Here is a 22,951-nt window from a genome sequence, read left to right on the forward strand (position 1 = left end):
GAATTGTCGGTGAGCTATGTGTTCATAGAGGACTATGGAAACCAAGATGTTTGGCAGCTACCGAGAACATGGTCGAGCGAAGAGATTTCATTTCCTAAGGAATAGATATATGAAGGAAAGGAAATTTGTGGAGGGCATCTCTCCCTCTTTTTCTCTCCCCCATCTCTCTATCTAAATCTTAAAGATGACACCACACACAAAAATATGGTGCCGAGGGAAAAAAAAATCCACAAACGCCGTTAATGGCGATAATTGCAAGGAGACGCGTTTAGAGGCGTGATGATCATTGAAGCGGCGGTGCATGCATACGACTCGGTAGCGAAATCACCACCGTCAACAACACTCGAAGCCCTAGCTAGAGCAGTACCATGGAGTCCTCCAGTTTTGTGCCACTAACGTAGTCCCTAGAAAGTTCATCAACATGGATCTCAACCTTCCTCCACCTCGCCTGAACCTCGTTGCAAAGGAGGAAAAAACGGAAGAGAGAAAGTTAATGACTTTTTGTACACATGGATAGCCACGTAGATTGGGCCAGAGAAATCGGTTCAACATTCGGTGTTTAAATCATTTTCCTTTTTTTTTTTTTTATTATTTCGCAAATAATTGTGTGAATTCCAAATGTACAGTAACAAACAGGGTGTGATGCAGATTATTACATATGCAATCTTTTCCTCTGCCTAGTGATCAGTAAGTTGATATTTGCATTTCAAGATAATAAAAAACAAAGCTTTCTGGAAACAATAATATTGATGCATAAAAATCATATAGAATTTATTGTTAGGTGCAGCAGTAAAGCTTGAACTTAAAGCATCACCACAAGGCGTCCAGCTTGAAAACAGTCCCTTTGTTTAAAACTAGTAACAGTAAAAGTGTTTTTGGCTTATCAAATGCATAGACAGACTGAATAATGCCTGTTAAATTTATAAATTATAAGCAGCATATGGATGGGTCAGTACATGAATTCTTTTTTTTCATATATTTATTTTATTATTCGCCGTGTCTTCTCTTAAATTTAAGTTTAAATGCAAAGTAAAATGTAGTAACCAACTTTTAGGGATACCCTCAGCAATCTGCTAATAGTGTAGCATAATAATTTTTACCAGCCTATGCTCAAGTAAATGTCATAATCGTTTATATGAAGGCAAAATACAAATTCATTGTCATTAGATCACTCTCAGATGACACATTAGAGAACAGTATGCTTCTTTTAAGCTACTTCCATACAAACCCAACCTCGTTAAACCATCTTTATACAATCATGATTGACATTATACTTGGATTCTGGGAAAAAGTTAATTGAATGAAGAGATATCAAAATATGGTATAAAGATGTGTTGTGTTATGGACAATCTTAAAAACTGCATATGCCCTCCAATAACCCTGACAGTAGATGACTACTCTTTACACCAGCCTCAACAAGACCAACCTGCTAATGTTTATATGCAAGCATGCTTTCAAGCACCTTATGAGCAGAAGCTTGTGTAGCACTTCAAGCCTTCTCTTTAGAGGGATTTGACATCAGATGATGCAATGTGGTTGCCTGGATAACAGCACTTGGGCTCGAATCCTTGGCGCGGACAGATGCAGATCGCTTGAGGCCCGTATTCCTCTCAATACCACTTTGCACATAGCGACGCAATGGCCTTGGAAGGTACGACACCAGTCGTGTTGAACTAACCAGTAGTATCACACCTGTAATAATGAATAGCCTGCAAATGGAGATTTCCAAGTGAATAACAATCTTACATGTCAAAATCTTTAATTTGTTCTATCAGACCCCCGTGAACATCTCAATCTTTGTAGACGTGATTCAGCAAAGAGGAAGATGAGAACCCAACAATCAAAAAGGCCTATGAGATACATCTAAATGCAAGCATGAGAAGGAAATAGTATCATCAGTTATTTAGACCGTTTACTTCATTTGTTAATTTAAACTGGAAAATAAAGATTATTTGAAAATGTGGAGACTGGTTTCTCAAAATAAGACAATTTGTAAATGTCTACTTTTGCTGGTTTTCAGCATATACACTCTTTGTTGTTTGGGTGGGGTGGGGGATTATATATATAGTTCTCAAGTGTCATGCCACGCAGATTAAGAACCCATGCTTCAATCTTGAGGCTTAGGTTCAAGATGTTCCATCTTGTGAAAGCAGTAAGTGAAAAAAATTAAGTGGATTTAAGCTTACCATCCCAGCAACAGTGAAAACCGAGCTACTGGGGCTGAAGGCAATCTTTCACCCAGAGCAAGCATACCAGCAAGTACACCAGTAATAATTGATGCCACAGCAGCACATGTGGATACTACAATTGCTCTTCCATGCTTCAAGCCCCGTGTCTGTTTGAAAGTAATAGCACGTTCTATTAAATTAATTTACCGAAGTAATTCGCATAAGAGTAGTTATAATGATTGCCACAATAAAAAAGGCTTGGTAGAAGCAACTTATTGGAAACAACAGTATAAAAATGGACAATGGAAAAAAATATACATTGGACAGACTGGCATGCAAGCATGGTTAGTGATTTGGTGTAAAGGCAAAAAAATATGGCCTAGATTAGTGAGTACAGTACATAAAAATAACTTGGATATAATTGTAGGACATGAGTGTTTAATGTACCTGGTAAACAAATCCCGAACCACTACAGCATATACTAATTGAAATGCATATAGGAACCAGCAACTTGGAGAATCCTTGCTCCAAGAATACAAATCCCATCTTCGATATTACAGATGCCATTCTGCAATTATTCTGTCAGCACTTAATACCAGGAAAAAAATGCAAACTAAATCCAAAGAACCAACAGACAGATAAGAATTGCATTGTACACCTGATAAATTTAACAACAGCAACCGCAGCTACTCTTAGTTATAATCACGAAGAGAGAGAGAGAGAGAGGGTTAAAAATAAGGAGGGAGGAGAAGGGAGGAGAAGGAAATTGTTTTCAGTCAACCCCTGTTTGCATTCTGAAGTGTTCCCGGCCATTTCCCCATAAGGGAGCTATTTGTAAATTTTATATGGATCATGGGAGTTATTTGGCATGAAATCTAGTTCAGAGGATTAGTTACAAAAGTCAAATAGTACTTTTCTTCTTTCTTTCTTTTTTTTTTTTTCTCTTGAATGTGCCCTATTAGAAATTATATCAATCAAACTCCCCCGAAATGTCAATGTCTTCTTGTTACTGGAATCATGTTATGTAGAAGTATAACACCATCCTTGATTTGGGGTAAAAGAGCTTTCTATAGAACATCTAGGGGAGGAATTCAGAAAGATATTTTAGTTTTCCTAGTTTAAAGATCCTCTGTTTGGATTAACAAAAAAAAAAAAAGAAAGAAAGAAAAAAAAAAGATGAGTATTATTTAATTCCCTCGAGCATTTCTTGGATTTTGGGTCCCAAATACACAAAATCCTCTCAAAATAGGTCTTAATTTCAAAAATACTAAGAGCATGCATATCTCTATCTGACCCTTCCTGCTTATTCTTACAATTTCCATGGCCTGCCTCGTGTCATTCAAGTTGAGAGAGAAAGGGTGGACAAGTATGGTCAGCCTCTGTTGGGATGCACTATTTAACCTAAATTGGTTCTATTTTTGCTGAAAATCACTCGGGAAAGGAAAAGGAGTTTCACGCTCTTCCTTTTGGAGGGAGGATTAGGAAAATCCTATTGATTGCAGCTTCCTCCAGAACTCTGGTAAAAGCATGAAAAAAAAGGCAAGAATGATACAACCCCTCCCTCAGCCCCAAATTCAATAAAAACATTTGTCAGACTCCTACTTCCTCAGTTTTCTCTCTCTTATTCTTCTTTGGACAGACTAAATATATTACTGCAGTGGTTGGGGGTTTCATGTGATTGCAATTTCTCCTTCGAATTATTTTACTTTTTATTTATTGAACCTCTGAGTTTGATGATTTCATTTGTTTTGGTTAGACTAAGCATGGTAGACAGAGATATTTTATGGCATTCTTTTTTATAGAGCTACATGATAGATATTTTTGTCCACATCATTTCTTTCAAATCCTTATTATTAGATTATGTGCATTCAGATTCTTCCATTTCAAATACCCCCAAAATTTTATAATTCTTAATCAAAATTCTTTAATTGTGAAATAAGAAGAATAGGAGAAGAAACACCAGCTATCCAGTATTTGTAAAATGAGGCGAAGAAGCAAGTCTTGCATGCTATCCTCGTATGACTTATCTTCTACATATGCATCCCAATACCAATCTAAGTAGCACGGACACTTCTACAAGAACATATCAGTATCGTGACTACATGTGATACTAACACTCCTCGAACACTTGCGTATACATGTCTGATACTTCCTGAACATGTACATTAATTGAAATATATATATATATATATATATATATATATATATATATATATATATATATATACATTTATATATTACTTTGAACACGTACCCAATACGTCGGCCGCATTATAGCCGATACGTTTTCAGACACTGAGACACTTGTTTAACAGGTCTTGAATGTTAAAATGTAACTTTTTCAAGTATAATATCATAACGTACTTGTTAGGAAAAGCTTAGAATTTTTTCAAGAAAGAAGATTTGAGATGTAATAAAAATATATTATGACAAATTTAGTCCAAAATTTATGTCAATGCTATATTACAATAAGCTTGCTTGTCATATTCCTTTTGTGAGGAATTCTAGTAATAATATATAACATAAGAAAGTTATGTTCATATTTTTACACATATAGAAATATATTTTAATTTATAAACATGTCTACATTAATATAATATAAATAAATATACATTGTAGTGTCCTTGTCCTCTTTTCAATTGGCAACATCATAGTTTTTTTCTTAAAACTAGAGGATTGGCATCTATTTGAAGACCATATATCTTCTCAAACCAAAATGGTTCCACCCAGTATCCTACTTTTACTTTACAACACTCAAGTATTTTCCTTCACTTAGTTTTTGGGATAGCAGTTTAAATCTCAACAAGTAATATTCTCAATTAAAAAAGTGGGTGGTAGCTGTGAGATGAAGTCATATGTCACATACTTTACCTTTTATCTGTTCCTTTACACAATGAATGGGAAATTACATTCTTAAGGCGGCCTGGAAACTAAAATTGAACGCTTAACCATTAGGAGGGCTAATCTTTTCTAGATGGCAGAGGCAAGAGCACATAAAAGTGAAAATGGTACAAGATACTATAGTTCATTTGCATCCCAGAAGAAGGAATAGAGCTTGCTGACAGTAATAGTATGACTGACTCAAAGAGAGGTTAGGTTGATTAAGTACCGATGTCAAACATAATATTCCACAAAACCATAGGGTTCTGGTACAACAATCATAAAAGCCCTTAAAAATATTCATACATTATTTATTAATATTAGTTAGAGTATGAACTTCAGAGTATTTAAAATTTGTGAGTATTTACCAACAGGCCAGTAGCCTAGTGGTATCAGCCTCTTACTTCTCAAAGGGAGGTCAAGGGTTCAAATCTCAGAAGAGACAAGTGTGTGTGAGTACCAATTAGGGAAAAAAAAAAAAAAAAAAAAGACAACACTGTAAACTCATAAAAGCTTTTGCCGCAAGTCCCACAAATAATTAATTTCACTCAAAGATTCAAAACTGTATTATCTTAACAATTCTGTAGATTTTACCATTTAGCCTATTGATCAAGTATATTTGCATGCACACAAACTCTGATCATTTAAGTTTGCCCAATTCATCTTCACAAATCCATTTCAGATTTTGACACCAATACCGATAACATTCACAAAAAGATTTGATATATCATTGAAACAATTCACATTAAAAACCCGAAAATGAAGGGAAAAGCGAAATCTGAACAGGCACAAAAAAGCAAAATAGTATGAGTGAGGAAGCAATACCCAAACAAAATGCCAGATTCCAACCCATATATAATTTCCTCAACAACTTCAGAATGCATCTGCACAAAAAAGGCATGTCATGGAACTGAAGGCAAATTCAAAAGACAATGCTTTATAATTCAATAGAACATATGCAATATAAGTAAAATGAAGTGAATACCAACTCCTGCTCTCTTCGCTGACGTCTGTAGATACGAAGCCATCCATTAAGAAGTACCTATATTTGCAGGACCTCCATCAGACAAATCATTTAGATACACAGAACTAGTAGATTCTCTAACATACCCTCTCTAACTATGAAAAGAATAACAAGGTAGAATGTCACTGGAAACCAATCATTGCAAACATAACAACATCTTGCATCAAATCATGCCAATCCTTTTGAAAATTAATATTATTGGTATTCCAGTTAACAAAACATATCACGTAAGCTGTAAGTAAATCCTTTTGACTAGTTTAATCAAGTAGTTCAAAAGAAGGTTACACTTTGACAATCCGCAATACACATCATCATCATCATCATCATCATTATTATTTTGATAAGTAACAATACACATTATTTTAATATGCTAATGACATCCAAAGGCAATACCAGCGAAATGTAGCGCCATGATAAAGGAAACAAATACTACTCCCTCCGTCCCATATTAATAGTCCATCTTTCTAATTTTGGCTGTCGCATAATAGTTGTCCCATTTCAAAAATCAATGCACTATTTTTTTTTACATTCCCAATTTACCCCTAAAAGATAAAACACATTAAAGTCTCAAAATGGCAGACCCCATCAAAGAATAACATTTAAAAGGAATAAATTTGAAAATATATGCTCTTGCCAATGTAATAAAAGCTAGTGTCTTAAAATGTGTGAATTTTGAATGTGGACATCTATAATGAGACAGAGGTAGTAATTCACATTTCATAAAAACATACAAGCACTTCATTCAACAATTCATTATAACTGAATTAGCTATGCAACTTTAATACTTCCATGTGGCCATGTTCTGTAGCACAAATTTTTAGAGGTCCAAATGTCTGACGCTTTGACCCGCACACTTGTCAGGCATACCTCTTACTAAAATAACAATTATTTAGCCATAAGGCTGTAAACAATTACCAGCCCTGTAAAAGATTCTCAAATCCACGGAAAGTGTCCTAACTTACATGTTTGTACTACAAGAATCCAGTGACATAAATTGGACTTTGCATACACTAATAAATACCTATGAAATATTTTTTGACTACGATGGCGCACAGGATAAGATACCTACAAACAATAATGCAACAACGCATGCCAGCCAAGGTAAATGGAAAATTGATATTGAAGAAGCCTTTTGTTCCTCCCCTCCTGCACCAACTCCTGCAGATACAAAAATAAATACATATCACAACATGATATTGGCCCAAGCAACAAAATGGAATCTTACCCACTTAAACATAAATTACATAAATAAATAAATAAATATATATATATATATATACACACACAATCCTAGTTTACCAAAATTCTCTCATAAAAATCCAATTTTATATCCAGACTCTCTCACTCCAGATTTTCCAAGGAGATTTTGAATATAAAAGATAAAAGAATAAAATGAAGAACAAAGAGAAGAAAAAATAAGATGGCTCTCTAGTGTTTTCCTATTTTGCTTTAATTTGCTAAATAAGAATGACCATCCCTATTAATTAAATTCTAAGCCCAATTTTTCTTCAATTTTAAGCCTTGCATGTGTGTGTAACCTCTGTTCTTTTTACAACCTAAAGTAATTGAAACCTAACTTGTACAGGGAATCTATCCAGGTTTAGGTAAACAAAGGAGTATGAAATGAGAGAGAACTCCCTAACCATCAAAAATTAGAAGCCCCTTTCCTTTTAAATTTAGAATAAAAAAATTCAAAAGCAAAAATAAATCGATTTTCTACTAGATGTATGATTTTTTTTTTTTTTTTTAAATGCACACGCAACTTTAAAAAAACTATTTCAGTACTTCTGAAAACATTTTCTTAAAACCCAATTGTTTCCATTTTTGATTTCTCAAACATGTTTCATTTGTTTACATTTTAAGATGAATGAATGAGAGCATATTACACAATTTCATGAAAGCACCTAACCAAAGGAAGTCTACATAGACATTACCATCCCACCACAGCAGGGTCATGGGGAGGGAGGGAGGACTTTAGATCGTTCTGTTTTGAGGGTCAAACTCGCACCAGTGACACTCATTCACAAGCATTTTACCGCTGAAGCAGTCAATGACCCTCACCCAAAGAAAGTTTCCGAGGTCATAACATGACTTTACAATTTTATTTCTAAACACGGTTTCCAAAATAAAATCAAAATAACTCTAAATGATTTCTTCATTTCTAAAAATGAATATTTCTTTTCTTTAAATAAATTGTCCCTTATATTTTCTTATTTCAAACTTTCTTTATACATCCATAAACTAACTTTTTTTGTTTTATAAAACAATTCTTTCTAAAACTAATACTTAATTACAGGGGAGAAAGAAAAAAAAAACCTATTCTGCTAATACCACTAGGCAAAACCACTTAAAACTTTGCTTTCTAAACAGAATAAACCTAAAAACCACAAACTTAAAAGAAACCAAAAAAAAACCTTTCACATTTCAATTTTTTCCTTTTTTGATCTCAAATACTTTTTTTTTCTAATTGCTCAATGAATATAATATAGCATAACAAATAGCTATGGTCATCAACCCCTTCACGCACATATCAGATATTGCACTTCTGGAACACTTCCAAACAGATTCAGCACATCTTGACATGTCTATATGTAACAAGTGACTAGTGAACCTTGGACGCGCGTTATCATGTAACTAGTGAACCTTAACTAATATATAAGATTTTCTTTTATATTATGTTCAGTATGAGAGGTGTAAGGCTGAAAGATGAAGCATGCTTCCATTGTTTGGTAGAAAGAAAGGGAGAGAGAAGGGATGGGACAATGAATGTGGCAACCCTCCACGTCCACCAAATGTGCATCCATCCAAATTTAGATGGAGAAGGGGAGAGAGAGGGAAACAAATTATTTGTTGGATATAATTGAAATGACGCAATTACCCTAATTTATTAACTCTGTCTTACGTAATGAGGGGTATTTACTCATATATTATTAGATTCATGTTCATATAAACCTGACAAAATAAGGGGTATACTAGTAAAATAATATTTCAAAACCTACCCTTCCCCTTACTCAACCAAACAAAAGGAAGGAAGAATACTTTACTTTCCACAGGGATGCCTCTTTCACCCTTTTTTCGAGCTCTCCTCCCAAATGGGACTATTAGTATGGGAAAGAAAAGTATAATTACAAGAAAAACCAAATTTAATTTTTTTTTTTTTTTTTTTTTTTTTTTTGATAAGTAAGAAATGCATTGAAAGCGTTCAAAAGGGGAACGCATCCCAAGAGAACAAACACAGGGCCAAAACAACCCTTTAAGCCTTCAAAGAGGCCAAGAAAACAACAATATCCTCAGAAGATCTAAAATCTCTACCCGAAACCCAACAAAAAAGAGTGGAAAGAATAGAGGCCTCTCCTTTCCCTCAAAATATCTTTTATTCCTCTCCAGCCAGATGCACCACCACACACAAAGAGGCGTAGCCCTCCAAGCATCACGAGCATGGGCTCCTACAGAGAACCCTCTCCAAGCCTCAACCATCTGTCTAGAGGAGCGAGACATAACCCAATAGAACCCAAACAAACAAAGCATCAAGTCCCAACAATCCTTAGCCACGGGGCAATGAAGAAGAAGATGATCCACTGTCTCATTATCCTAAAGACACATGTAGCACCGATTAACCACTACCTGATTCCTCCTTCTCAAATTGTCTTGGATCAAAATCTTACCCAAAACAGAGATCCAAGCAAAAAAAGCCACCTTGAGAGGAGCCTTAGAGCGCCAAACAGACTTCCACGGGAAGGATCCTCCAGGCTCAGCTGTAAGACACCTGAAGAAGGAACGAACATCAAAGCGACCTTGCGAATTTGGCTTCCAAATCCAACAATCAGAATCACCAACCATAACGCTCTGACGATACAACGCCTCCAACAAAAGAGTGACATCCTCGACCTCCCAATCTTGAAAAGGACGCCTGAATCGAACGTCCCAAACCAGTCTTCCATTATCAAGACAATAACAGTCAACCACCTTGGCTTGTTTATCCGAAGCCATCCTAAACAACCGAGGGAAAGCGAGGGCAAGAGAAACCTCCCCGCACCAAACATCCTCCCAAAAACTGATCCGCCTGCCATCCTTAAGTCTGAAACGAACATGAGTGGAAAAGACAGCCCACCCCTTCCGAATAGACTTCCAAACTCCCACACCCCTCGGGCCACGCACCTCAAGAGAGCACCACCCTCCTCTACCTTCCCCATATCTACTAGCAATAACCTTCCGCCAAAGCCAGTGCCTCTCCACCCCAAACCTCCACAACCATTTTCCAAGGAGAGCTTTATTGAAAGGCACCAATTTACGAAGGCCCAACCCACCATAACGAATCGGCTTGCACACTTGCTCCCACCGAACCAAATGAAACTTAAACTCCTCCCCTCTTCCCCCCTAAAGAAAATTGCGTTGCAACTGTTCAATTCTCTCGACAACAGAGAGAGGAATTTGAAAAAGTGAGATGAAATAAGTAGGAAGGCAAGAAAGGGTACTTTTAATCAGAGTAACCCGCCCCCCTTTAGAGAGATATTGCTTCTTCCAACCCGCCAATCTCCTCTCAAATCTGTCCACAACAGGATCCCAAACCCCCACACACCTTGAAGGAGTTCCCAGAGGGAGCCCTAAATAGGAGATAGAAAAAGAGCCAGTACGACAACCAAGAATGCGCGCAAGCGAAGCTAACTCAGGCACCTCCCCTACTGGCACCAAAACACTCTTGCCAACATTCACCTTGAGGCCAGAAACGATTTGGAACCAAATTAGAACACATCTCAAATAACTGAGTTGGGACACCTCTGCATCACAAAACACAAGCGTATCATCTGCAAACATCAAGTAGGAAATCTCCAACTGGCTGGCAACATCCCTACCCACCCAGAACCCATTCAGGAAACCCAACTCAACAGCCCTCCTCAACATCCTATTGAAGGCCTCCATCACAAAAAGGAACAAAAAGGGGGAGAGCGGATCCCCCTATCTCAGGCCCCTCGAGCTAGAGAAAAAACCCGTCAGAGCACCATTCACAAGTACAGAGAAACGAGCACTGGAGATGCAAAAATGAATCCATTTCCTCCACCGCTCCCCAAAACCCATCCTTTCCATCAGATAGAGAAGGAAACTCCAACTCACATGGTCATATGCCTTTTCAATATCCAACTTACACAAAACCCCTGGTTCCCCACTACTCAGCCTGGAATCCACACACTCACTAGCAATAAGAACTGAATCCAGAATCTGACGGCCTCCCACAAAAGCATTCTAAGAATCAGAGATCACACCATCCAACACTCTCCTCAACCTAAAAGCAAGAACTTTGGCAATTAACTTGTAAATGCACCCCACCAAACTAATAGGGCGGAAGTCCCGAACATCCAACGCCCCTCCTTTTTTGGGGATGAGAGCAATGAAAGTGGCATTCAAGTTCTTCTCAAAAGACCCCTGGGAATGAAAGGCGTGAAATGTATCCATCACCTCCCCTTTGACTACCTCCCATCACTCCAAAAGAAATCTCGTGGTGAACCCATCTGGACTTGGGCTTTATCCCCATTACAGCTCTTCAAAGCGACCAGAACTTCCTCCTCAGAGAAGGGCGCTTCCAGACCTGTACATTCCTCATCAGAAATAGAGTCAAACTGGAGTCCCTCAAGCAACGGTCTCCATTCCTCCGTCTCAGTGAACAAATGCTCATAGAACTCAGCAATACCTTTACAGACATCATCCTCCTTGAACAAAGTCACCCCCTCCACCCGAATCCTCCCAATATGATTACCCCTTCTATGGGCGTTAGCCAATCTATGGAAAAACTTCGTGTTTCTGTCACCCTCCTGAAGCCACAAAGCTCGAGATTTTTGCCTCCATGAAATCTCCTCTAAAATGGCAATCTCAGCAAATTCAGCCTGGCACTCCAATCTCCTAGTCCTCAAGGAATCCACCAAAAGCCCCCGACACTCCATCCTGTCAATCTCCGCTATCTCAGCAAAGACCCGATTTTTCCGCCAAACAAGATTCCCGAAGACCTCTTTGTTCCAAACCTTGAGGCATTCCTTCAACTGGCGCAAGTTGCCAGCGAGCACGTGACTAGGAGAGCCAACCACCCCAAACCCATCCCACCAGAGACGAACCCTCTCCAGAAAGCCCTCATACATGTATAAACAAAAAATGCACAAATCTACCGATCTAATATATGTTGTGTCAGTGTCATGTATTTCTTAATGCGGCAAAAGTGGTTATAATTATATATTACAAGTTACCAAATTCCATGTTATAGTCATATAATATTAAACCTACTTATTTTAAAACAATATTTCGTGTATATAATATAATCATCATCATCAGTAACATGACTCAGTGTCGATCTTGTCTACTTCAGATAACGGAGGAGAAAACTGGTGACTTTTCACATTACTTTCATAAAGTGGCAGCTTGCAATGAATACAATATAAATTTAAGTTATTTCAATAAAAGTTATGTATTTTCTGTGTCCATGTCCGTACTTATCATTGCCCTAGTTACCTATTTTTCACAAACATTTTGTTGAATCATGTGCCTCAAATTTGAGATTGCATCACCCATTACATCAACTGGGGACCACAAGCTTCCATCAGACATATGAATTCAATTTTCATGCTTGCCGTGTTGGACTTTCAAAATGAGTGATCAGCAAGTATACTTGATCACCAAGTTGTGGTGTCAGCTCCATGCGTGATCAGCAAGTGTGGTGGGTGATTTCTTGGCTACAAATAGCCTGCACTCCATGGTGGTTTTGGCATCCAAAAAATTTGAGTGTGTTTTTTGCTCAATATCAAGCAAAGCAAAGTGTGTGAGAGCTTAGGTGTAATTGGGTTTTGGGTGTGAGCCACTTAGCCTTGTATCCCTTTATTTCCATAGTGAAATATTGTTCTGTCTTCTCCCCGTGGACGTAGGCATATCCGAACCACATAAATCCTTATCTTGTTTGTGTGTGTGTCTCTTTTATTTTCTTGTCATTTATTTTTTTCTTTGTTATCATAAACTCCTATTTGATCCTCATTTCATAACAAACTGATATCAAAGCTCGGTTCTTGTATTGTGTACAAATATTGTTCTCACGTACGATACTGTACACAGATACTATTCGGTACCGTTCACAAATACGGTATTATTCACCGAGAAATATTTTTGGGGAGTTTTTTTTGAGATGTCGACCAAATACGAGATTGAGAAATTTGATGGCAAGATTAGCTTCAGTCTTTGGCGCATTAAGATGAAGGCCTTGCTGACTCAGTATGGTCTAAAGAAGGTGTTATTCGGAAGGGACAAATTGCCAGAAACTATGTCCAATGAAGACAAGGATGAGGTCGACGAAAAGGCGCGCAGTGCGATTCTTCTGAATCTAGCCGATGAGGTGTTGTGTGAAGTTATTGATGAAAATACGGCGGCAAAGTTGTGATTGAAATTAGAGAGTCTGTACATTACGAAGTCTCTCACCAACACATTTTATCTGAAACAGGGACTCTACACCCTTCGTATGAAGGAAGGTATGCCTCTTAAGTAGGGGTGGGCAAAAAATCCGCGAATCCGCAGATCTGATCCGATCCGTACAGATCGGATTACCAGACCCACAGATCAGTGGCGGATTAAAAAAAAATTGAATCCGTAATTCACAGATCGGATCACGGATTAGGCTGTCAAAAATCCGATCCGATCCGTGGCAATCCGTGGGCAATCTGTAAAATATATATATATATATATATATATATATATATATATTAAGTCACATACCTTACGTTTTTTATTTTCTTTTTTTTTGGTAAGTATTATACATACTGATACCACCGAGGCACTGACTTTTCATTTCATAAAACCTATACCTAGAAGAGCAAAGACTGAAACAAGCCAAAGAGAAAGTGGCCGCCTCACTACTCTTCTTCAGTTCTGCAGCCGTCTCCTTCACCAAATCAAAACGGGCCAAGATAGAGTAGATCAGAGCAAGTCTTGGCCTTTCTGATTTTCAGAGAACGCCTATGGTACTCCTTTTATTCTTTTTAGATATGATCGGGATTAGAAAAATATTAATTTCCAATTCATGAATCGTATGTAAATATCTTTACATCATAAGGTCTCTGGTCTTGCACGAGGAATTGAAATTTGCTTGCACTTGCTAACGGTAGTTTGCATTATTTGAATTTTGCACCTGAAGGTTGCTTTAGGTGTTTTTTTTTTTTAAAAAAAAAAAAAAAAATTCTTATCAGTCTCTGAATTGATTGCCTTTTCATGTATTGTTTCTTAAAGCCTGGAGAATCTTTGAAGGACTTTTACAAACGTACAAATCTGATTTGCTGCTACTGTCTCCTTCACTAAATCAAAACCTAGCCACCTCACCTCTCTACTTGGAAAATCCAGTCCGCGGATTGGATCCGATCCCGATCAGTCATTTCACGGATCCGATCCGTGGACTAATGGATTGGTGGCGGATTCAAAATCACCCAATCCGTTGCGAGCGGATCGGATTAGGATTGATGCCTAATCCGATCCGATCCGTAGCCACCCCTACTCTTAAGGAACATGTTGATAATTTAAATTCTATTATTATGGATTTAAAAAATACTGATATTAAAATTGATGAAGGAGATCAAGCCCTTATTTTGTTGTGTTCTTTGCCTCCTTCCTATGAGCATTTTGTTACCACATTGCTCTATGGAAAAGACACCATTAATATGGAGGATGTTAAATCCTCACTGAACTCTAAAGAGTTGACAAAAAAAGTGTCTGGGAATAATGGAGATAAACAGGCCAAGGGTCTGGTTGTGAGGGGAAGAAGTGAGAAAAAGGGTTATGGTAGTAGGGGCAAATCGAGATCTAAATCTAGGTCTCATAAAGATACTAAATGTTATTATTGTCACCAAAAAGGGCACATCAAGGGAAATTGTCCAAACTTGAAAAAAAAGAAGAGAGATAAAAAGGATAAAAGGGAGTCTAAGGATAAATCCATAGTACTTCTTCTGATGTTGCTGGGGTTGCTGGGGAAAGTTCCTCGGATGTCAAAATTGTTCTTTCAGTTTCTCTCAATGATTGTCACTCTAGTAGTGAATGGGTTCTTGATTCTGGTTGTTCCTATTATATGTGTCCCAATAGGGACTGATTTTCTACTTACCGTTATGTTGATGGTCGTACTGTCTTAATGGGGAACGACAATCCCTGTAAGACTGCTGGCATAGGCACAATATGGTATTGTTAGAACTTGAACTGATGTTCGGCATGTTCTAAATTTGAAAAAGAATTTGATTTCTCTTAGTACTCGTGACTCTAATGGTTGCAAGTTTTCAGCTGAAGGTGAAGTTTTGAGAGTTTCTAAAGGTGCTGTTATTACGCTTAAGGGAAAATAGAGAAAAAACCTCGATTTTATGCAGGGTAGTACTGTGACAAGTGCTGCTTCAGTATCTTCTTCAGATGATCAAGATTCAAAAACTACCCATCTATGGCATATGCATTTAGGGCATATGAGTGAGAGGGATTTGACAAAATTGAGCAAACGAGGTTTGCTACGTGGACAAAAGACAGGAAAGCTGAACTTTTGCGAGCATTGTGTCTTTGGCGAGCAAAAAAGACTCAAGTTCAGTACAGCTGTTCACAGGACCAAAGGCACTGTTGATTACATTCATTCAGATCTTTGGGGTCCTTCTAAAGTTCCCTCTCTTAGTGGTTCTCGATATATGTTGACTTTTATTGATGACTTTTTCAGGAAAGTCTGGATCTATATCTTGAAGCAAAAACATGAAGTGTTCCTTAAGTTTAAGCAATGGAAGGCCATGATTGAAAAGCAGACCGGAAAGAAGATCAAGCGTCTTAGAATAGATAATGGTTTAGAATTTTGCTCAGGAGAGTTTGACGAGTTCTGCAGGAATGAAGGCATTGTCAGACACCATACAGTTCGAAAAACTCCACAACAGAATGGTGTAGCAGAACGCATGAATAGAACTCTCTTAGAAAGAACTCGTTATATGCTTTTCAATGTTAGGTTGTCTAAGGATTTTGAACTGAAGCAGCCAACACAGCTTGCTATCTGGTGAGCAGGTCACCATCGACTGCTATTAAGGGCAAAACACCTGAAGAGGTATGGTATGGTACTCTTGTTGATTATTCTAATTTAAGAGTTTTTTAGATGTCCTGCTTATGCTCATGTTAATGAAGGAAAACTTGAGCCTAGAGCCAAGAAATGTACTTTTACTGGCTATGCATCCAGGGTGAAGGGATACAGGTTGTGGTGTCCCGATCCTAAGTCACCTAAGTTTATAACCAGCAGAGATGTTACTTTTGATGAGTTTGCTTTACTGCACCCGAGAAAGGAGTCTTTTGTTACAGGTGAATCTCGGGGTGTTAAGCAGTAGGTGGGGCATGACTTTGGAGCTCCAGAGAAACAAGTCAACACTCCAATTCAACCCAATGTTGAAGAGGTGCAAGATGATCAAGTACCAGATGAGCAATAGCACAGTATTGCTACAAGGATACAGAAAAGGCAGATTAAACCACCTCAGAGGTATGCTTATGCAGATTTAGTTGCTTATGCTTTGTCTGTGGCAGAAAATATTGAAGATAAAGAGCCTTCCACCTACCAAGAATCTGTTACAGGAAATGAATCTGCCAAGTGGACTGTTGCTATAACTGAGGAGATTGAATCTCTTCATAAGAATCAGACATGGGAGTTAGTGAAACCTCCTCAAGGCCAGAAGATTGTTGGCTGCAAATGGGTCTACAAGAAAAAGGAAGGAACTCTAGGTGTTGAAGATGCAAGGTACAAAGCACGTTTGGTGGCAAAGGGTTATAGTCAGAGAAAAGGTGTGGATTTCAATGAAGTATTCTCACCAGTTGTGAAACACACCTCTATCCGCGTGTTGCTTGCCATGGTTGCTCTATTTGACTTAGAGCTTGAGCAACTTGACGTCAAAAAAGCTTTTCTACATGGTGAGTTTGAAGAAGAAATTTATATGCATCAGCCAGAGGGGTTCGTTGTTCAGGGAAAGGAAGACCATGTTTGTTGGTTGAAGAAATCCTTGTACGGATTAAAACAATATCCAAGGCAGTGGTACAAGAGGTTCGACACTTTTTGGTTGGACATGGCTACTTGAGAAGTATTTATGACAATTATGTCTACTGTCGGAAGCTCTCAGATGGTTCTTTTGTATACTTCTTGTTATATGTCGATGACATGAAATCAACAATTTAAAATCTCAGTTGAATACTGAATTTGAGATGAAAGATCTCAGTGCAGCGAAGAAGGATTATGGGCATGGAAATTCAGAGGGATCGCCAAGCTCGAAGGTTGAGTTTGTCACAGAAGAGTTATATTGAGAAAGTGCTTGAGCGGTTCAACATGCAGAATTACAAGCCTGTGAGCACACCACTTGCTGCTCATTTTCGTCTTTCTGCAACTTTATCACCACAGTCCGAAAAGGAGAAAGAGCACGTCACGTGTTCCTTATCCTAGTGCAGTTGGTAGCTTGATGTATGCAATGGTTTGCACTCGCCCTGATATTTCACATGCAATCAGTGTAGTTAGTAGATGTATGGATAATCCAGGAAAAGAACATTGGCTAGCCGTGAAGTGGATGCTTCGGTATTTGAAAGGTACTGCAAATTTTGGCTTAATTTATCAGAAGAGCATTGATGATTTTGGCAGTGTTGTTAGTTTTGTGAACTCCGATTATGCTGGTGATTTAGACCGAAGATCTCTGACAGGATACGTCTTTACTCTCTCAGGTTGTGCAGTTAGTTGAAAAGCAACTTTGCAATCTACAGTTGCTCTCTCTACTACAGAAGCAGAATATATGGCGGCCACTGAAGCAGTGAAGGAAGCCATTTGGTTGAGAGGTTTGGTTAGTGTTTTGGGTTGCAACAGAGCTCAACTGTTGTTTATTGTTATAGTAAGAGAGTGATATATTTGACCAAAAATCAAATGTATCACGAGAGAACCAAACGCATTGATGTCAGATATCATTTTATTCGGGATGTCATATCAAAAGGAATTACTACATTGAAGAAAATTGGCACAGCTAAAAATCCGGCGGATATGATGACAAAGTCCATTCTGGCTCTCAAGTTCACGCATTGCTTGGACTTGGTTGGTGTTCTCAAATGTTGAAATTGCCCTTAAGGGCTTTGTGGAGAAGACAGTTTGTTTAGCAGAGATACAGTGGCTCATTTGAATTTTCACCAAGGTGGAGATTTGTTGAATCATGTGGCTCAAATTTGAGATTGCATCACCCATTACATCAGCTGGGGACCACAAGCTTCCATCAGACATATGAATTCAATTTTCATGCTTGCCGTGTTGAACTTTCAAAATGAGTGATCAGCAAGTATACTTGATCACCAAGTTGTGGTGTCAGCTCCATGCGTGATCAGCAAGTGTGGTTGGTGATTTCTTGGCTATAAATAGCCTACACTCCATGGTGGTTTTGGCATCCAAAAAATTTGAGTGTGCTTTTTGCTCAATATCAAGCAAAGTAAAGTGTGTGAGAGCTTGGGTGTAATTGGGTTTTGGGTGTGAGCCACTTAGCCTTATATCTCTTTATTTCCATAGTGAAATATTGTTCTGTCTTCTCCCCGTGGACGTAAACATAGCCGAATCACATAAATCCTTGTCTCGTTTGTGTGTGTGCCTATTTTATTTTCTTGTCATTTATTTTTTTCTTTGTTCTCATAAACTCCTATTCGATCCTCATTTCATAACAAATTTCCTATCTTCTCCTAAAAAAACACAACTAAGAAGATCTCATTTGTCAAAATTATTGAAATGGTATAAAGAAATGTGGTAAATATTATCATTGATGTTTTGGGTGCCAAGCACTTTCCCTTTACATAATCGACCTGCTAAACATACAAGTAAGGTTATGTAGACTAATTATGAAGTCACTAGTTTAAAGGAAGCCATTTCTAATATAATTTCCAAACACCAAGTAGTCCAAGTCAATTTAATTAGAAAAGCCTTTTGTTAAAATTTGATTCTTTCAGACATTTTTCTTGAAGTGACCTAACAAATAATCAAAAGCATTTCATGAATGAATCTCTGTCATGGTACAAATTAGGATGCGACACAACTGACCTCATAATGGTCCTAAACCCAACCTTAGTTGCACAACAAAAGCAATAGGAAAGCTGGTAAGATAAATACAACATAGACCATAAGTCCAGTCCACTACATGAAAATCATGGAATACATCAAAGACAAAATGTGCATTTACAAACCTCATCTGAGTGGCCATTAACAAGCCTCGTCTGAGTGGCCATGATATGTCTAGCTTGTACGGAGTGACCAGAAACTACCCAATCTAAGAGACAAAACTTATTCCTAAAATCCTAATCAGAGGGAATTCAAATTTGTTCAAGATAGAACTTTGACCAGCTCAGGACATTTACACGGGCCATAAATGGAAGGTAATTTCAATGGCCAGATTATAAAATCACTAAACACTAATCTCAGATTCAAGCACTAGAAATCCCAAGTCTCTTTGACTGCAACTTACCAGGTAGGCCATAAGCCATATACTTTTTTAAAAAAGGATTTATCAAGTTTACGATTAATTGTGTTGCCAAACCTAAGTTACCAGTTCTTCTCTCTAAAATACTCCATAAACTCTAATGCCATGGTTTTATAGGGGTAATAAAAGGATCTATGTTGTTTTCACTAGGCCAAAGGAAGAGGTAAATGCTGCAAAGTGAAAACAAGCAATTGACTAAAATCAGTAAAGCCTTATTCCATCTACTTGGATGGACAGCACAAACCCTTTTGTATTATTCTGCAGCATTTCTGCTCAACAATCTAAGCCGAAGCATTTCATTGGGGAAACGGAAAAAATCTTACACAAGGACAAGATGAATATATTAAGTCAAGTCCTAAAGGTGCAAGTACAGTAAATGTATACACAATTTCCTTTTGCCACTCTTGGGAATAAGTTAAAAAAAGGTCCCAAAATAGCAATCACACCGAAACCTTTATTCTTTCTTTATATATATACTTGACACAAGAATTTCATGCATTTAGGATGAAGCTCAATTCTTACTTGCTTCTTGCACAAGTACACACTTTTTAAATAATCATTATTATCTCAGTATGGAAAATACATACAACAAAAATACCAATTCTAAATGTGGCATTCTGGAAGAGAATTGTGAAGAACTTACATTACCTATGGTGCCAATACCAGCCAAAGCAATCCCTATCCAGTCAATAGCATTCATGACTTCCTTTAGATAAAAATGTGAAAAGATTGAAAGAATAGCAAGACCACAGCCAGAAACTGGTTGGATGACCGATACCTGGATCACACTGTCAAAATTAACAAGATGATGTATATGCAAATATAATGCAATGAGTAATCACATCATCAATTTTACTTAGTATGGAACTGAGGAATTTGTTTAATATAGAAAAAACACCTGCATTATTTGTTTCTACTTTAACAGTTCACAACAACACTAGTACTTTCTATATTTCAGATGTTTGAATCGTTTGATAACACATGACATGTAGGTTTATATTGTTTTTAACTTGATACTAAAAGTAAAAGATAAAAAAGAAATGATAAAGAATAATATAGAGAAAGGCGGAAAGCTTAAAAGTTAGAAGCCTCTAACATTACTGCATGTTTGTACCGACTCAGGAACCTCCAAGGCAACTATGCTGCAATTTAAGAAATGGAAGAACCCACAGTCTCATTCAAAACCATAATTTTGTTCTTTAATGCAGCTAAAACGGCTCAGGTAATAGTGAAAAACTTCAACAATATTTTCCAAAACATTTACAATACACCATATAAGATCGACGATTAGCAGATATGCTGCAAAGACAATAAGTAATGCACATATTGCTGTACAATTTTGTAGTTCTTTTTCTCTCGTTAACCAATTGGAAATTTTGATGAGCTACAAAAGATCATTCAGATGTTGATTCAAGTAAAATTAAACTAATATATAGAAGCATGCTGCTTCTGCACTTACAGGAGCTCGAGATAATGCCTGTAACATCAATATAGCTCCAAAAATATCCATTAGAAAACCCATAAGCCAAGCTCTATTGAAAGCATATGCCCTTATCACCTACACACACAAATCAATTTATATTAGTATGTCCCACAAACTGAATTTTCAGGAACTCGCTTCTTAGAATAAAATAAAAGACCGATAAAGCTTCTCCTAGATAACTTACACCACTAGAAGTAATAATGCAAAAGAAGTTAATAAACTGATGTAGACCATAATTATTAAAATAAACAAACGCATATAGAGACTACAAGTGCTTCATAATACAGAAATTATAGTTCACAGAGAGAAGAAATACTGGAGAAAGAGTTTCTCGAGTAATAATTAGTATGTGCATGGTGGGCATGTTACCCGACACAGGTAAGAGAATGATGTTCCTCTATATGACTCTGCCTCGAAATGGAAACCATTGTTGTAGTTTAAAAATCCTAGTATATTATGCTAATGACTAGTATAATAATGAACTAGACTGCTATGCCCAACATATTGGGGCAAACAAATTACACCTTCTCAACATAAGGAATCCACATTGTTGCTGAGAAATCTGGCTATCTTGGTGGAATCAAGGAGAAATTTCTGAAGCAAAAAGAAAGCACTTTCAGGCGCCTAAACGAGAGACTCTATGGGCCGTAACCACCCTTTCTTGTTTAAAGGGGCGGCGGATTCTATATTGTCAACTATGAAATCTTATGCAAATTAAGCATCAATTGTGTCAATAGAAAATGCTATAAACAATAAACTCGAATCAATCAGTTATACTCCTATTTGTCCCACCACAACAGGCTATTCCATCCTCTCTCTCAAGTCCCCAAAACTGAATACAAAAATGAATAATGTACAGTGACAAATCCATCACAAACCCTGTTGTAATCATATAATAACTCACCACAACAACCCATTCAGAATTCATCAAAATTCATTGTTCGTTTAATTGATTACCATTAACAACCCATTCAGAGAATGTACATAAAGATTAAAGACATGACACCTACCCGGTGAGAGAGAGAGAGAGGAAGATGATACATATATATAAACAAATTTTCCAATCAATAAAAGTAAGAGACACAAAGAAAAGCAAAATGATTCACAAAAACCGAAAATGAAACTACTCAGATATACACAAAGATATATAAATAAATGTATATATATGTGTAAAGAAAGCAATTGAACGTGCCTTGATCTTGAAAGAGAGAGGGGGAAGAATGACGGTGCCCTTCTTCTGGAGGACTTTGCCGATGTTGTTACCGGCGGTGGCCGCGAGCGTTAGGCAGATCGACTCCCACATCTCTCTCACCCCCTCTTCTTTCTCTCTCTACTTTCTCTTTCTTAAACTTGCAATTGTATTTCTTACATTACCCCTAGAATTATCGTGGTTACTTTTTTACAATGAGTGTCACCAGACCAATAATGTATTGCTTTAAAATTGTTAGAAAATAAATTAGTTTAAAGTTTAAAAAATTAATTTAAAATTGAGTAGCTGGAATAAATTAGTTTACACATCTGGAATCTTATTTTGAAATTGTATATTAAATATGAGGTGAGGATAATTAAAAAGATATAAATAACTTTTATTTTAATACATATTATATTTTATTTTTTTATATACTTGTAATTTTATCTTAACTAAATAAATTGACTATTAAAGAAAGAGGTAAGAACTTTGACTATCGGGTAAAATTTAACTGTAATCATAAAATACTAAATCTAAGATAAAAAATTATAATTTCTAATCTTAATTATTTAAAGATTAAGAGAAAAGGTCTCCCAAAGGAATGTTTATAAGCAAGCATAATAAAATTCAAATTATTGCATTATATTAGGATTTTGATTGTATAATTATAAGTTTTGCTGTGTTTTCTCTCTATCATATTAAGATCTT

General features: G+C 37.1%; 1 protein-coding gene across 1 annotated transcript; it reads right to left on the bottom strand.

Moving 5' to 3' along the window:
* Positions 1-567: 567 nt before the first annotated feature.
* On the bottom strand, positions 568-22,433 carry LOC132287017 (probable magnesium transporter NIPA9). The gene is made up of 9 exons (XM_059789477.1): positions 22,247-22,433; positions 21,031-21,129; positions 20,220-20,349; positions 7,142-7,230; positions 6,034-6,090; positions 5,874-5,932; positions 2,616-2,736; positions 2,187-2,335; positions 568-1,709 (listed from the first exon to the last, which is right to left on the bottom strand). The coding sequence occupies exons 1-9, from the start codon at positions 22,355-22,357 to the stop codon at positions 1,490-1,492; spliced, it is 1,035 nt and encodes a 344-aa protein (XP_059645460.1). The 5' UTR covers positions 22,358-22,433; the 3' UTR covers positions 568-1,489.
* Positions 22,434-22,951: the final 518 nt, after the last annotated feature.

The sequence above is a fragment of the Cornus florida genome, unplaced genomic scaffold, assembly GCF_030987335.1.
Source record: "Cornus florida cultivar Cherokee Brave unplaced genomic scaffold, ASM3098733v1 CherokeeBrave_3.0.0_Hap2_Chr11, whole genome shotgun sequence".
In the NCBI taxonomy this organism is placed as follows: Eukaryota; Viridiplantae; Streptophyta; class Magnoliopsida; order Cornales; family Cornaceae; genus Cornus; species Cornus florida.

Bases quoted from the DNA above. Each gene is read 5' to 3' on its own strand.
- LOC132287017 (XM_059789477.1), bottom strand. From the start codon at position 22,357: ATGTGGGAGTCGATCTGCCTAACGCTCGCGGCCACCGCCGGTAACAAC. The intron at 20,350-21,030 runs GTAAGTGCAGAA...AGTGTGATCCAG, and splicing joins AGGCATTATCTCGAGCTCCT to GTATCGGTCATCCAACCAGT. The intron at 2,336-2,615 runs GTACATTAAACA...ACTTTCAAACAG, and splicing joins GTTCGGGATTTGTTTACCAG to ACACGGGGCTTGAAGCATGG.